The sequence below is a fragment of the Alligator mississippiensis genome, chromosome 10, assembly GCF_030867095.1.
Source record: "Alligator mississippiensis isolate rAllMis1 chromosome 10, rAllMis1, whole genome shotgun sequence".
NCBI classification, from domain to species: domain Eukaryota; kingdom Metazoa; phylum Chordata; order Crocodylia; family Alligatoridae; genus Alligator; species Alligator mississippiensis.
This window is the reverse complement of record NC_081833.1, coordinates 23,465,818-23,481,219: the sequence shown is the minus strand read 5'-3', so window position 1 is coordinate 23,481,219 and position 15,402 is coordinate 23,465,818. Positions and strand designations below refer to the sequence as shown.

Sequence of the window (15,402 nt, the reverse complement as noted above, 5' to 3'; positions counted from 1 at the left end):
AAGTAGATGATTTTTGCTAACCATGTCACAGGCTGAATGGGTATCACAGCCCTCTAAGTGTGTAGGCCTGTGTTATTAGTCACTCTGGAAATTGTTGATCTACGTTAATGTTGAGTGTATTGTGTTTTAAGGTGTTGAGGAAAATGCAGAGACGGCATAGCAGCAACACTGATAACCTTCCTCCTGAAAGGTAAGTCTTCTTCCTTCCTCTGTTTCCTTATCAATCCTCTTCAAAGGGAAATATTTGGGTTAAAGTTTTGGTGCACTTCATATGGTTAGAAAATAAAATCTGGAGGAGTAAGAAAGGAATATTTCCCATTGTCTATAGCAAGACAAAGCTTGCTAGGTGGATTAGGATATGTTCATTTCTGTATGAAATATCAGCTACTTGTCTCTGCCAGGTGCAAAATGTGACCCACTGGGCCAATCTGTTCTTGTTCCCATGGTTTCTTTTTTAAAGAGAAACAGCCAGCTGAATTAAGGCTAAACATTAAGTTGTGTGCATATTTGCAGTTAAACCTTTTTCCAAACTCAGCCTAACCCAGACTCCTGAAAACTGAACTTTGTGAAACTATCATGGTTGTTCTGGCCAATTTTGCTCTTGTGCTACCCCTAAATTCAAGAGGAGAATCCATTTTTGTGATGGTCCTGACCACTATAGGTCTAGACATGAGGGCTGTTCAGGAGTGGAGGTCCTTTACTGGTCTGCTTTTGAGGAGTTCCCAGAATAATTTATCCTCAGTTCAGTGGTGTTAACGAGCTCTCCTAGTCTGAAGTTGCCAGATAGAATCATAGAAAATTAGGGTTGGAAGGGACCTCAGGAGGTCATCTAGACCAGCCCCAACAATATCTTCCCCACCAAGACTTTGTCTACCCAGGTCTTAAAATTCTCCAACACAAGTATACAGTACCACAACAGCAAATGAAAGGGACATATCTTTCAAAGTGGTTTGGGAATCACAGTGAATGAGCTAGTTAAAATTTTGCACCTTGTTAAGGTGCTGAACTCAGTTCCAGGACTAGAGAAGTAATTTTCTAGTGCTGAAAAGCAGCCTCTTTGGGCAGGTAGATGGACTTAAAGTGTATGTGTGTGTAAAGCAGACTTCTGTTACACTTGGCGGACTGAAATTACTGAGGACTCAATAGTGAAAGTGATACTTGACTATAAGCAGTAACTATTGACATGCTCCTTGCTGGAGTTATAAATTACAGTTTTCCACTAGGGTAGAAAAAGGGAGTCTCTTCCTTGGGACCGTAAAGTAAGAGGAGTTCAGCACTATTTCTGAATGCCTGGTAACCAACTACTCTGCTGCCTACCAGCAACTATTTTTTCCTTGAAGTATGCTGGCAAGGTGTCTTTGCTGTCTCAGCCAGTTTTCTGTCCACCTTACAGTCCATTCATCCAACCTGCACTTCCTTAACTTGCACGTGAAAATGTGGGAGACCATATCAAAAGCCTTGCTAAAGTCAAGGTATATCTTGTCCACTGCTCTTCTTGAATCCACAGAGCTAGTCATCTTGTCATGGAAGGCAATCAGGTCGGTCAGGCATGACTTGCCTTTGGTGAATCCATGCTGACTGTTCCTGATCACCTTCTTCTTCTCCAAGTGCTTAAACATAGACTCCTTAAGGACCTGCTCCATGATTTTTCCAGGGACTGAGATGAGGCTGATCAGTCTGTAGTTCCCTGGCTCCTCCTCCTTCCGCCCCTTAAAGATGGGCACTATATTTGCCCTTTTCCAATCATCCAGGACCTTTTCCCGATTGCTGTGAGTTTTCAAAGATAATGGCCAGAGGCTCTGCAATTAAATTGGCCAATATGACCATATTATCCCAAATTTTATGAAAGTTTTGTAGGGTCCTTGGTGTATTCGTAAAACCAGGGTTTATCCTTGTGCCTGTGGACAGCTAAGAATAGAATCTTTCTACTAAGCAAAAAAGTAACACTTCAGTGAAAACAAATATGTATTTTTTTGTCATTTTTAATATTAAGCAAAGCTGTGTGCTAGGGGAAGAAGTCCAAACATGAACTTAATCAGAAACCAAAATAAAATGTATTTTTTTTGCACGTTTCTGTCCAAGACCAGGTTTTGCAGGAGCACATTAAGTCTTGTGTGCTAATCAAATTCTAATGTATGTCACACTGATTCACAGAGAAAAAAAGGCTGTGCAATTGTTTTAAGTTACTTTTGTGCTCTAAAATAGCCTTGCCTCACACTTGCAGTGGTGTTGTCAAACCGAGTGCCTGTGCATTATGGGCTGTGCACTGAAAGGAAAGATATTTGGAGTTGAGCAGTACAGTGGAAGTTCAATGGACTCTGCACATTGGTGAAGCAATCCTTTGGTTCCTTCTAAAACGCTGGGATCTGTGCGGATGAAAGGTGCAGTGCAAAATCAGCTCTGGATCTGTATCAGATACAAAAAAATGAATAATACCTTATAAATTTAACTTCAATAATCTAACTTTAATAAGATAAAAGTATTGCTGGGAACACAGGCAAGGATTATTTTAAATTATTAAATTATTTTGAAGATATAGGGTGAAATGTTGACCCAATTGAAGATCCAGGCCAGGCACCTAGATTTCAGAGAGATCAAGATTTTATCCATAATATTTACCTGACAATAATGCTTTTTAAATATGTGCTGAAAGAATCCATATACTCTGGTAGCATTTTTCCAGACAACATCAATGTGAATACCTTGTATAGGTCCATATTCCAGTGTTAAGCTGTATGTACTCATCATGTTCCTGGGGATGCATACAGAACTACTATTGGTATTTTGTATCCAACCCTGATAAATGGCAACAAATGTTTCATCCAGTACCTGGCTGGTTAATTCTGAACCATGAAAAAATGATTCTTCACACATGCCTGCAAAGAGACTCGCTCTGGGAGTGGGGGATGGCTATAAAAAGCCTTGTTGAGAGCTCTCTTAGTGGGGAGAGGTGCCTGGTGAGAATTGGAGCTAAATCCAGAGGGAAATGAAATGCAAAGTTCTGTGCTAGGTTAGATGGCCAGGAAAGATGATGAGCTTGTGGAGAGACAGGCTAAGGGAGGTGCAAGCAGTGTGTGTGTGTGTATGTGTGTGTGTTATTTCTGAAATTGAAGATCTACAGGGATTAAAATCAGGAGAGACCATAGCCCTGCAATGAATGTCTTTGTGGGTTAAGATTATTGCTGGGCTTTATTTGTTACTCTCTTTGCTGCTTAGACAATTGTTTGCTTTACGTTGGACATTTTCTTGGCTTGTGACTTGATTTAAGTGTCTCCTTTTGGGTCCCCATGAGGCCAAGACCTTCTGTACATTCACATAAGTGCCATGCCACTGAGTTTAGGCAAACAAAGCATTCTTTTTCTTAGCATTTGGCATTGGGGTGAGACAGTCTGAATTCCACCCCTCATTTTGGAAACTCTCTGTAGGCTGTGGGCTATCTCACCAGTTCAGGACACAATCAGTGCCCAACCCAAGTCCGTTTCAGACACTTATCTTGGAGCACAATTTACTGGTTGAACAGAAAATTGCTTTGTTTGGGTGGCACCAGCAATTTGCCTAACTATTTTTGTCTCTTGAGTCATATGACAGGCTGTTAGCTTTTAACTCTTTTCTCACTGTTTTACTCTGTCTCTCTCCTGAGTGAACATCTGTTGGCCATATCTAAATAAAGTGGGAAGAGCCTGAGTATTGGGGAGCGTAGGTTAATTCTTCCAATTGGTCTGATTAACTCATTTAGATATAATCCCAGATTCTTGGTGATAACATTGTAAATCACTGGAAACAGTCATTTATTTTACACCCATTATATATTTAACATCAAAACCATTTTAGAAAAGTTGGGAGGGTACTGAATTTAGCTTTAACTGGCTTAATTCTTGTGAGATGCTCAGGATGTTTTTGGTCCATGGATGATGGAAATGATGTTGTTTGACCAGTACCTTGTAAACTCTGTAGTCTTGCGAAAAGGAATAGTGTCTAGCCCTGGCAGCTTAGAACATTAGGAGGATGCTTTTCCCACTTCACATCCTGTACTTTGATCTCCGCCCCATTTTGTCCATTGGGGTTCTGTCTCCCCACACCAGAAACCGCAGTCAGACCGTCAGTTCTGAAACCAGCGTGGATGAAGGTGGGGTTTTTGAAGGACTGAAGGCTGAAGCTTCTTCACCACAGCAGCTCTTCTCAGGGCTGGCAGGGATCCCCTCTGGCACCATCACAGCTACCCCATTCCAGTCAGGTTTGGTTCTGGGCTCTTCAGCAGGAGGCGGAGAGGTCTTCATTCAGATGCCAGCCTCAAGGGAGGAAGGGGCCACTCGGACAGAGGGAGCTCCATTCCACCACCGGCAACAGCCCCATCACTACCACCATGGCCATCATCGAGGATCCTCCCTGCTGCACATGGCTGGTGGGGATCGCCATGGACATGCAGAAGAAGGCACTGAAGATCAGGCTGGGACTCCAGCCCCAGCCCTCTCAGAGTTGAAGGCTGTGATTGGCTGGCTCCAGAAAGGGCTTCCTTTCATCCTGATCCTCTTGGCTAAAGTTTGTTTCCAGCATAAGCTCGGTAAGCACCCCGCTTCCTATCTTCGTTTGACTGTAAGGCTCCTGGTAGTCAGGCAGCTCAGACTTGCCAGGATGTCTGTTACAATCCCTAGAAATAGTAAATTTCATGCACAAAATGCAGGCTCTGAAATTGGAGACAATTCTTGTTGTACATCCTATCTTTATCCCCTAAATTATTATTTGCTGTTGTTAGAGCTGAATTAGGGCCATGCTTGTCCCACTGTGTGGGAGATGCTGATTGTGCCTGGTCCTGGCCACTCCCCATATCCATCAGAGGCTGATGGTGCTGTGAAGAATCCTTGAATTTCTTTAGGAGAGATGAGAGAATGGGAATGTGTTGTGTCACTCAGAGTCCCTTACTGGTCAGCTTATGGGTGGCAATGAAGGTCTGAGAAAGGACTTGATGCTTGTGTGTGGCCAGCAGGGTTGTAGTTGTGAAATGAGGGCCTGAAGGAATCATCGGTTTAAATTCTACTGCTGAGATTTTCAAAACTGCCTAATACAGGCAGTTCCCTTTTATTTTAATAGTCATTGGGCATTCTGGTGGCCTTGAAATTTCATTCTGCAAATCTTTAAATATCAAAATGCAAGTGGGCTCTATCTGCTGAATTTCACTTTTTAAGGAAGTGACAATGCTAAGCTTATAGACAGAGGAGGCATAACATGGAAATTGAAGCCCTTCAGGCCTCTACTGATATTCCTGGTAATGTATATCACTGTGTGTGTCAACATCTTACTTTTGCTCCCTTGGTCTCCTTACATAGCTTTGCCAGTGCACCTCGGTTTCAATTTGTAGAATCTGTTACTATTCCAGACCTGCAGCACTTTCACCCTTCTGGATCTCTTATGAAGGGCCTGCCATTTGTGCAGAACATGTATCAAACTGTTTAGTAGTTTGTGATTCTGGGCCAACATCCACCAGACATGACAGACAGCTTCATGTTCATTTGGCTTGAATGTGAATCTTATATGAACCTTGGTCTCGAGCTTAGTTGCCAGTAATCCTGCAGTAGCACCTACCGTAGCCAGAAATCACAAGTCTATTTGTTTAAAAAAACAACCCCAAACCCTAAAATGTTGAAAAACCATAATTTTTCAGTCTAGATCCTGCCTGCCTAGGCCTACGGCATTTTGACAGGTGTCTTTCCTTGCAGGGATTGCTGTGTGCATTGGTATGGCCAGCACATTTGCGTATGCCAACTCAACAGTCCGAGAACAGGTTGCTTTGAAGGTAAGTACAGTGCCTTGTTCCATTGTGCTCCTGAAATACATTGTTTTGAATATGCATAACTACACTGATGTCAGACCTTTGTTGCTGTATTATGTAACTTATACAATTAATGTGTATAAATTTCTTAATGTATATGAATAATCTAACTGCCCATGGTCCTTGTGTGTGCATATAGCCACACCCACACCCTATCCCTGTTTTTCAAGAGACACGATACAGTGGTCAGAAGATGAGGATGAAAAATAGAGAACTGATTTTTATTCCAGGGCTTACTATTGACTGGCTTTGCCCCATACATGAAAACAGAAATGACAATATACATGTCAACAAGATGCTGTTAGATTTGATTCATTATTGTTTTCAGAGTACTTAGACATTTTCAAATGAAAGATGCTATAGAAATATTATTTTTAATATATTTAAATGCTCTCTTGCTATTCCTGTTATTTGTAAACAAATCAGTAGGCTTCTTTGGGTCTCATAGTTCCTAGAGGAACTGATACCCTTGCAATGCAGGATTGAGGATACAGTAACACAGGGGTAGGTAATAAGGCTGTGCGAAGCTTCAGTCACCAGTTCAATTCAGAGGCGATTCGGTGGCTGAATCTCTGAATCTGAATTGAATCGGGAAACCAATAAAAAGTTCTGAATCAATCTGAAGCCTCCAAATCAATTCGGAAAAGATTTGGAGAGCTTCGGAGATTCGGGCAGCCCCCACTTGCCACTGCAGGGAACTGGACCCGGACTCCGTGCCAGTAAGTGGGGTGGGGGTGCGGGGCTGGAGGAGGAGGGAGGGGACCATGGGGAGGGACCCCTGCCAAGCCCCATCCTCTGCCTGCTCCCCCAGCCCACTCTCCCAGCCCCATCAATGGCTGCCCCACCCGGCCCCAGCATCCCAGCACTTTAAAAAAAAATAAAAATAAAAACCTAGCACTCACTGGCTGCTGCAGCGGCCGTCAGGGCCTCTGGGAGCTTGTGGCAGAGCCCCCACACACGGGGGCAGTGGGGATTGCCCCCCCATCTGGCCGCAGCTGGTGAGTGTGGGGCGCTTTTTTATTTATTTATTTTTAAAGTGCTGGGACACTGGGGCCAGGCGGGGCAGCCATTGACAGGGCTGGGAGAGCGGGCGGGGTTTGGGGCCTGTTCGATTTGGAGATTTGGCCAGTTCTGCGGTGGCCGAATCTCCAAATTGGATTTGGCCAAATCAGTTCGGGACAGTGATTCGAATCACCGAATTGAATCGCTGTCCTCTGAATCAGCCAAATCTGAATCCAAAGCGAATACTAGCCACTTCGCATAAGCCTAGTAGGTAACCCCTGGCACAGGTGCCAGAGCATGGCACTCAAAGGCATTTTGCTTGGCACGCACACTTTGGGGCAGATGGCAGAGAAGGGCCCTGGGCTGTGCTACCACAACAAGGATCAGGCCCCTTGCAGCTCCCCTGCCATCAGCACCTGGCACACCAACATCTTACAAGTCGAGGCTGTGAGGGTTTTTGGCCCTCTGCCCATAATCATTGCTGACCCCTGCTAGCCTATCGATCATATGTGACTGGCATAAATAGGTAATTATATATACAAGCAGTAGGAAAATTAATATAATAAAATGTGGAATGAAGGGATAAATTGCACTGTCATATAATGAAATATCTGTCTTTTACACTTTGGATTGTTTTATGAGCAGTCTGCTCATCAAGCTACCTGGTCTGATACTAGTCCTTTTTAGTAAATCAACCTCCCAGAATCATAGAATCATAGAAGTAGGGTCGGAAGGGACCTTGAAGATCTTCAAGTCCGACCCCCTGCCTGGGCAGGAGGAAAGCTGGGCTCAATTGACCCCAGTCAGGTAGACATCAAGCCATTTCTTAAAGACCCCCAGGGTAGGAGCCAGCACTACTTCCCTTGGAAGTTGGTTCCAGATCCTAGCTGCCCTGACTGTGAAGTAGTTCTTACATATGTCTAATCTAAACCTACTCTCCAACAATTTGTGGCCGTTATTCCTTGTTATCCCGGGGGGCGCTAGGGGAAACAAGGTCTCCCCCAAACCTTTCTGGTCCCCCCTAGTGAGTTTATAGATGGTCACCAGGTCCCCCCTCAGCCTTCTCTTGTGAAGGCTGAACAGGTTCAGGTCCTGTAGCCTCTCATTGTAGGGTCTGCCCTGCTGTCCCCGGATCGTGCGGGTGGCCCTCCTCTGGATCCTCTCAGTGTTGTCCACATCCCTCTTGAAGTGGGGTGCCCAGAACTGGACACAGTACTCCAGCTGCAGCCTGACCAGTGTCGCGTAGAGGGGGAGGATGACCTCCTCGGCCCTACTTGAGATGCACCTGTGGATACACGATAAGGTCCAGTTGGCCCTGTCAACCATGACCTTGCATTGTCGGCCCATGTTCATCTTGGAGTCAATGATGACCTTCAACCAATTTGCAGTCCATCTGACTGTGTAGGCATCGATGCCACAGTCGCCTAGTTTTTTAATGAGGATGGGGCGGTCAACAGTGTCAAAGGCCTTGCTGAATTCCAGAAAGACTACATCCATGGCGACACCTGCATCCAATCCTTTTGTGACCTGATCATAAAAGGCAATCAGGTTGGTCTGACATGACCTACCCCTAATGAAACCGTGCTGGTTGCCCTTGAGCATTATCCCCGATGCCGGCCCATCACAGATGTGCTCCTTGATGATCTTCTTAAAGAGTTTCCCCAGCATTGAGGTAAGACTGACAGGTCTATAGTTGCCCAGGTCCTCCCTCCTCCCTTTCTTAAAGATGGGGACCACATTGGCTATCTTCCAATCATCTGGCATCTGGCCTGAGCACCATGAGTGCTCGTAAAGCCGTGCCAAGGGCCCTGCAATAACCCCTGCTAGCTCCCTCAACACCCTGGGGTGGAGAGCATCTGGACCTGCTGATTTGAACACGTCCAGCCCCTCCAGAAGCACTCTAAACATCTTTCCTCTTTTTTTTTTCCATCCAGATGTAGAATTTTCTTCCAAAAATTTTACTTTTCCTTGGCCCCAAGACAGGCAGTTTTCAGGGGTTTGCTAAAAAAGTTTGTAGTCTAATACAGTGGTTTTCAACTGGGGTGCCATGCACCTTTGGCTGCTGTGAGAACCTGTCACTAATGCTGTAATACTCGCACTGCTGTGGCTGTGGCCAGGTGAAACTTTCCTGCATGGCTTGGTTTCCAGGAGACATGTTGGAGCTGAACTGGGAAGTGGCTAAAGTAGAAGCAGGTGTTCCTGCCTCCATTTGGTTTATCTAATAACCCTAATGCAGGAAAGAGTACATGCTCCTGCTACAGCCCTTCCCAGTCCAGTCCCACACACAACTCCTGGAAAGAGACGTGTGGGACAGCTCCACCTGGCAGCAGAAGCATCCTATCTCTAGGTTGCTGCACTGCCTCTGCTGCCAGGGAAACTGTCCCACATGCTCCTGTTTCCAAGAGGAGTATGTAGGGCTGGACTGGAAATGACTGTGGTATGAGAGGGTGAGCCTGCCTGCTTTAAGCTTATCAAATAACCCTAATGGAGGCAGGCATGTGTGCACAGGCTGCAGGCCTCCCTTGTCTGGTTGTGCATGAGGTGTGTGGGGTCCTCTTACCTGACAGCAGTGGTGGTAGCAACTGCATCCCAGTTGAGAACCAGCAAGGTAAGCTGAGGCAGCACAACAGTGGTTCTTAACTGGGGTACCACCAAATTCAAAAAAATTGTGAGAGCGCCCTGAATCTCAAAATGTTGAGACCCACAGGTCTAATATCTTTGGACTAATGTGTTTTATAGAATTTCATATCTCCCATAATACACAATTTTAAGTTGCTTTGTTTAACTGTTTCTTAATTGGAAATCAAATATCCTGAAACCTCCTAGCAAACAATATCCACCCATGCTGTGTGCATTGTGCGCTGTATATAATATTGGGCTCTATTGTAGGCTCTATCAGTATCTTTAATACTGGGGTCTATCAGTTTTCAGTTGTGGTCCCTTTATAAGGCCATCCAGATCCAGCTGAGGTAAGTGAAAACTCAGATTTGTAGTACAACAGCATGTTGAACTGGCATTTCTGTACCTGCTTGTCAAGCTAAATGCATATACATTGTACTCTGTATAAGTAATTAGGCTCAGAACCAAAACATTGTCTGTGCATTTATCTGGAGTATGCACTTATCCAAACTTAATGCTTGTTAGTCTACAGTGCTGTCAATGCTGAGGTATTAACAGCTTTGAAACTGCCTAGCTCCTGTCATTTTCAAAGCATCTGATAGCAGTCCTGAAACTGGCTATAGCTAGTTTTGGGACTGCTAACATCACAGCTCTGACAGTGCTGTGTACTTAAGGAGTACTGCTTACAATGCTGTCAGTGTTGTGTTATTAACGGTTGCAAAACTATGTCCTATCATTTTCAAGGCTTCTAATAGCAGCTTTTAGGTGCTTCCCTTTGTTTCTGGCCCAGTTAAATGGTACAGTTAGTTACAAATTAGGCAGTTATGTTTACAGTTAGTATGCAGTTCAGGGGCATTCGATAAAGTTACAAAACAGTGGGATTGAAAGATGCTATAAGCTTAATTGGTTTAGGTACTTAATGGATGTTCAGGTTGCTGATATTTGTTACAGTGGAAGCCCCAAGCAACAAACTGCGAGTGGTGTTGTGTTGCACAGTTAAGTGTATTATATGCTGATCCAGCATGCACACACTAGAATACACTGTGTGCAGGATTTGGATGTCCTGTTTAGGGGCCTACCTTTGAAAACCATGTTCTGTGAGTTTATACTTCCATTTCCAGCACTGTAATGTCATCAGTGTTCGCTGGAGAAACTCCATTTGACAAAGGACAGACTCTGGCTCTGTTTATCTGTTTGTACAAGGCTGCCTATTTGTGTCTCACTCCCATGTAAATAACTAATTACTGAATGCTTAGAAGTGTGCCTTTGTCCCTTGGGATGGCCTCACATTTTTCAGCAGTCAGAGGCTTGGTGCATTATGTGTATGTTCTCTGGAGACTTTGAATTTGTCTTCTCTGCTTCTTGTTTTTGCTCAGGAGAAGAGGTCAGTGCTGATTATCTTCTGGATCTTGGCTTTCCTTACTGGGAATACTCTCTACTTGCTTTACACATTCAACTCTCAGCAGCTGTACAACAGGTGGGCAGAGGGTAGAACATACTTGCTGGAACTGGGCATTGTAGAAAGTAAGAATCGACCTTCTTGCATTAGCTGGGGGAGGGAGAGTATCCATGGTATCCATGGCCCACAACAAATAGTCTGTGCACCTCTTATGCCCGTGGAGTCCAGGACTATATGTCATGGGGTAATTGATGACAGACAGAGAGCCATGGTGCTGGAGCCAGATGGGAACACTGACCCATTGATTTTTTTTTTCTTCCCTTCCCCTAATGGTTTCTTTGCATCACTGTATATTAGACTTCTGCTCTGTTACCGGAGATGAACCTAAGTAATATTGTTTAGGTTTGTATCTGTATCCATTTTATTGCCAGCATTTGGATGGGGGGTTTGGATGTGGGGCAAAGCAGGCCAAGCTCTAAATACAAATACAAATCACAACTCTTCCCAAAATTCAGAGATGCCTGTATGCAGGAATCTGGTTTGGGTCCATCTCTACTTATTACAATCGCTGAGGGAGATATTTAATGCCAAACAAGGAGAGGCATTGCTGAGGTTAGGCCAGGGCATGAAACTAGGGCAGATGAGGTGAAATGGAGCAATAGCAAACTTAAGTTGTTAGGAAAATTGGTCTGACAGTTAACATCCATGCCCCTATGGAAAAATTGTCAGTGGCAATTGGGTGTGTTCTGTTATGAAATGCCACATGGAAGACAATCATTGAATAATGCAATGCAATGCAATGAACAATCCTACAACCAATGAGCATCAGTAGTCTAGCTCTTTTACACGAATGTTCCTTTTGCCTCTAATTTTGATGGTTCTTTTACTGCCACCTACCTCCTCCCACCCAAGTCAGATTTTTGTTGAGTGCTAACACTGTTGTACAGTGCTAAATTTACTTTAATAAACCAAATTTATTGCTGGCAGTGCCTGGAAGTAACTGTGTCTAACTGCTGCTTCGGAGTGGGGCGGGATTTTATATTAACCCCTTCCACCCTGCAATATTTTATTTAAAAAGAATTAAGTATGAGTTCAAGGTAATATTACACCTGTATGTTTGGAACATAGAATAATGCAAACGGGAATATAGGGGGCTCTGGGAAGTGTTGGGGAAAGGTGTTATTCAGGGACTGGTGATGGAAAGGATTGGGTGGGTATAGAATAGGAAAAACAGACAGAAGAGAAGGGCAGGGCGACAGACGGCAGCAAAGAGACTGTTTAGTGTAGCACTGGGAAGCAGGGCCATCTGGAAGACGAGATGGGAATGTGGGGCAGCTGATGAGGCTTGACAGACTTAAGGAATACCAGGCTAAATAGAAGTGTTTCAGTACAATTGGAAGGTTGTGTTGCTTTGCTTAGACAGGACAGTGTTGCTCTCAAGAGTCTAGAATAAATATATTGAAAATTCTGGGAAAGAGTTTGCATCAAAGCCCGTATCCTTCAAGCAACTCCGTACAGAGCCCCACTGGCTTCCTGCATGTGGGCAGGGTCTCCCTTCCAGCCAAACATCTTTGACAGGGGAAGTTTCTAAGCTTAAACCCTGCTATTTATTTTTTATTTCTTACCATTTATAAATGTATGTATTTCTTTATTTTCTGGGGTGTTTTGTTTGTTTCTAGCCCACACTTAGTCCTTATGTTTCTGATTTTGTTTCTGTTTTTAGGATTTAATTTTACCTGTTGTGCTGTGCCAGTGTTGTGAGTATTTTAATTTCATGCTCAGGCTTTTGGTATTGGGTTTTTCTTTTAGTTAGGCTTTTGCTTTTCTCAGGAGACACTGGTAGACAGTAATATTGAAAAGAAGCCTCTTCTAACTGCTGAAGACGATTTTTATTGCACTGTTACTCAGTGCAGTGGTTCCCAAACCATGATTACATGAAGTACTGGAGCTTTATAATCCCACTCTTGGAGCAGATAGTCAAGTAGTGCCCAGTATCAGATGCTGAACTTTGGAGGAGAAAAAAGGGAAGGTATCTTTCTGCTGCTGCTCTGTACATGCTATCTTAGCCTACATCTGGAGTAGACTTGTATACCCCAAGGTGACCCTGGCTCAAATTGTAGTAGGAGATCAGAGCAGTTGTGCTACCATGAGTATTCCAGTGCTTCCCCACCTGTGCCTGGCACCGGACTGTTATGTTTGAGCTGCTGGGCTCTGCACTGCACAAGGAGCCCCCATCCCGTAGGCAGTGCTCTGGAATCCAGTTATTAGAGTCTGTGTAACAGACCCCTGCTGGTTCTGCTGCCTTTGGGGCTTTTGCCATTGCAGAGTCTGCATGGTGGGCTCTGCTGCCCCACCGTTGCCCACATCCCATTAGTTTGTGCTTAATGGAATATAGGAAATGTTGATTTCTGCTATCAAGTTCTTAGGCTGCTCCTAAAGTGCACGAGCCCCTGTCCCAGTACTGTCATACCATGCACAATTGTCCTGAATATTCTTCCATAACAAAGACTGTGATGTCCTTTTTACCTGCCAGTTTTACATGCATGAGCAGCTTGGTGCTGGTGGGGGGAAATGCTGCAGCTGGAGGAATTCTGCTTTTTGCCAGAATCTGCCTTTGGGACTGGTTAGCAGAGCTTGATGGTCTTGAATTGGCCCCTGCTGTTCCTGCTGGGTGTTTCTACATGAAACGCTAACTGCGCAGAGCCCAATAACACTGTGCAGTAGCATGCCAGGCAAAATCTGTCCTAATATGCAACTGCACAGTAGTATTAGGCTACTGCACAGTTAGCGTCTGTAAAATCCTGTGAATCGGTGCTGCTGTGCCATAGCACCAGTTACTGCACGTTGATTTAGTACTTGGTTATCCAAGTACTAAATTTAATGTGCAATAACTATGGTGCATTAATTGAACATGTAGATGCACCCACTGAGTCACAGCTACCAATGACATGGACTACAGCATAGCGTGTGTCTCAGGTCATTCCTCTCAATAAAGATGGAGAGATTTAGGTAGCTTTCAGGAATAGAATTGACAGGGCAAGGCTACAGACCAAAATTGCTGCTTTTGGATGGAGAGAAGGGTCTATTTTCATCCTGGGTACAGGGGTTAACTCTTACAGTAGGTTTGTGGATGACAGGTTCCCTCAGTGAAAGTAGGCAAGTCTAAATCTGATGACCTTTTTGGGACTGGATAAGAACAGGTGTGGGTAAGAGACGCAGAATGGTAACAGGACAAATGTGTCCTTCATGACCTTATTCTCCTTAATAACTTGTGTTCAAGTTTGGTGGAGCCCCAGACCCTCCCCTCATACTGGAGCTAAGCTTGTTTTGTTGAAGTGCAGATGATATGCCATTCATTGACGTGTGGATTTTGTTATACTTTTCAGCCTTATTTTTTTGAAACCCAATCTGGAGAGGCTGGACTTCTTTGACCTGATGTGGATTGTGGGGATCACAGACTTTGTACTGAAGTACTTCACCATTGCATTGAAATGCCTGATTGTTGCCCTGCCTAAAATCATTCTGGCTGTCAAATCAAAGGTAAAAGAACTCTGCTTTTCTCTTGATCTTTGCTTGATTGGAGCCAGCAAATGAAACCATTCTTTTAGTTTGTGTCCAGAATTTGCTTGGTCTTTGCCATGGGGTGCACCATGCAAGGGAAGCTGCCTCTCCTGCATGACATGTAAGGACTAGATAAAATGTCACTGTTGAGGGGATTGTCAGGACTGCTTCTTCTCTGCTTTCAGGAGTTATACTTTCCCCCCAGAAAGGGAAAAGAAGATATGAAGCCATAATCCTGCTCCAAAGCATACGTATACAACACTGTTTCTTGCTACAGGCAATGGGCAATTTGCCTAAACTACACTTTGTGGACCAGCTATCCTCTACCCCAAAGATAAATACAGTGGATTATAAGGATAAAAATCACATATTTTATTGAAGAGAAATACCCTTAGCTGTATAGCTGACAGTACATCACTTTATTAAAACACTCTGATTTGCCTTTGTGCATGTATACAGCAGAGCTGGTTAAATTGCAGGCTTTGCATGTTGTAAAGTTTGAAATTTTTAGGGAAAAACAGGCAAACTTTGGTTAAATAATAGTTTGAGTCATTGTGGAACTGATAGAAATGTTTTTAAAATATTAGCATCAGATAAAACTATCTTTTCCCCCTGTTCTTTCCCTTACCCTCTACTTTATTAAATCTGACTTCCAGAAACTCTTCCAGCCTTGCTTGGCTTGGACTGAAACTAAATTAGCAAGGTTCACTCCATATTTAGACTCAATTCCACTTTATAAACTTAATTTGTTAGTGCAAGATTTCTTTGTTGTTATATCTGGGCTCTCATTATGACAGGTGAATGTTTCACTTTAATAATAAAATTAGTTTCTAATTTTGGAAAGTCAGCTCGAGACCTTCAAGGGCTGATTTTCAGAGGCATTAGTTTTCTTGACTCGGAGTCCGAATTGAACCCTAACATAATTAGAGTGCACTATTTTGCTACTTCTTGAGTGTTATGTGAAATGTTGGTTCTGATCTCTTGTGTTTATTGA

General features: G+C 43.8%; 1 protein-coding gene across 7 annotated transcripts in view; it reads left to right on the top strand.

The window, feature by feature from the left end:
• RNFT2 (ring finger protein, transmembrane 2) overlaps nucleotides 1–15,402 on the top strand; it is a 50,716-nt gene that overhangs the window by 2,867 nt on the left and 32,447 nt on the right. For 6 of the 7 annotated variants that reach the window (XM_019493704.2, XM_006266405.4, XM_019493706.2 and 3 more), the window contains exons 4-8: nucleotides 132–190; nucleotides 4,083–4,561; nucleotides 5,715–5,791; nucleotides 10,825–10,925; nucleotides 14,234–14,387. In XM_019493704.2, coding sequence (XP_019349249.1) covers nucleotides 132–190; nucleotides 4,083–4,561; nucleotides 5,715–5,791; nucleotides 10,825–10,925; nucleotides 14,234–14,387 — 870 coding nt within the window. Of the gene's footprint in view, nucleotides 1–102; nucleotides 191–2,224; nucleotides 4,562–5,714; nucleotides 5,792–10,824; nucleotides 10,926–14,233; nucleotides 14,388–15,402 lie in introns of those variants that run through there. The other variant, XM_019493705.2, reaches the window with a different exon arrangement.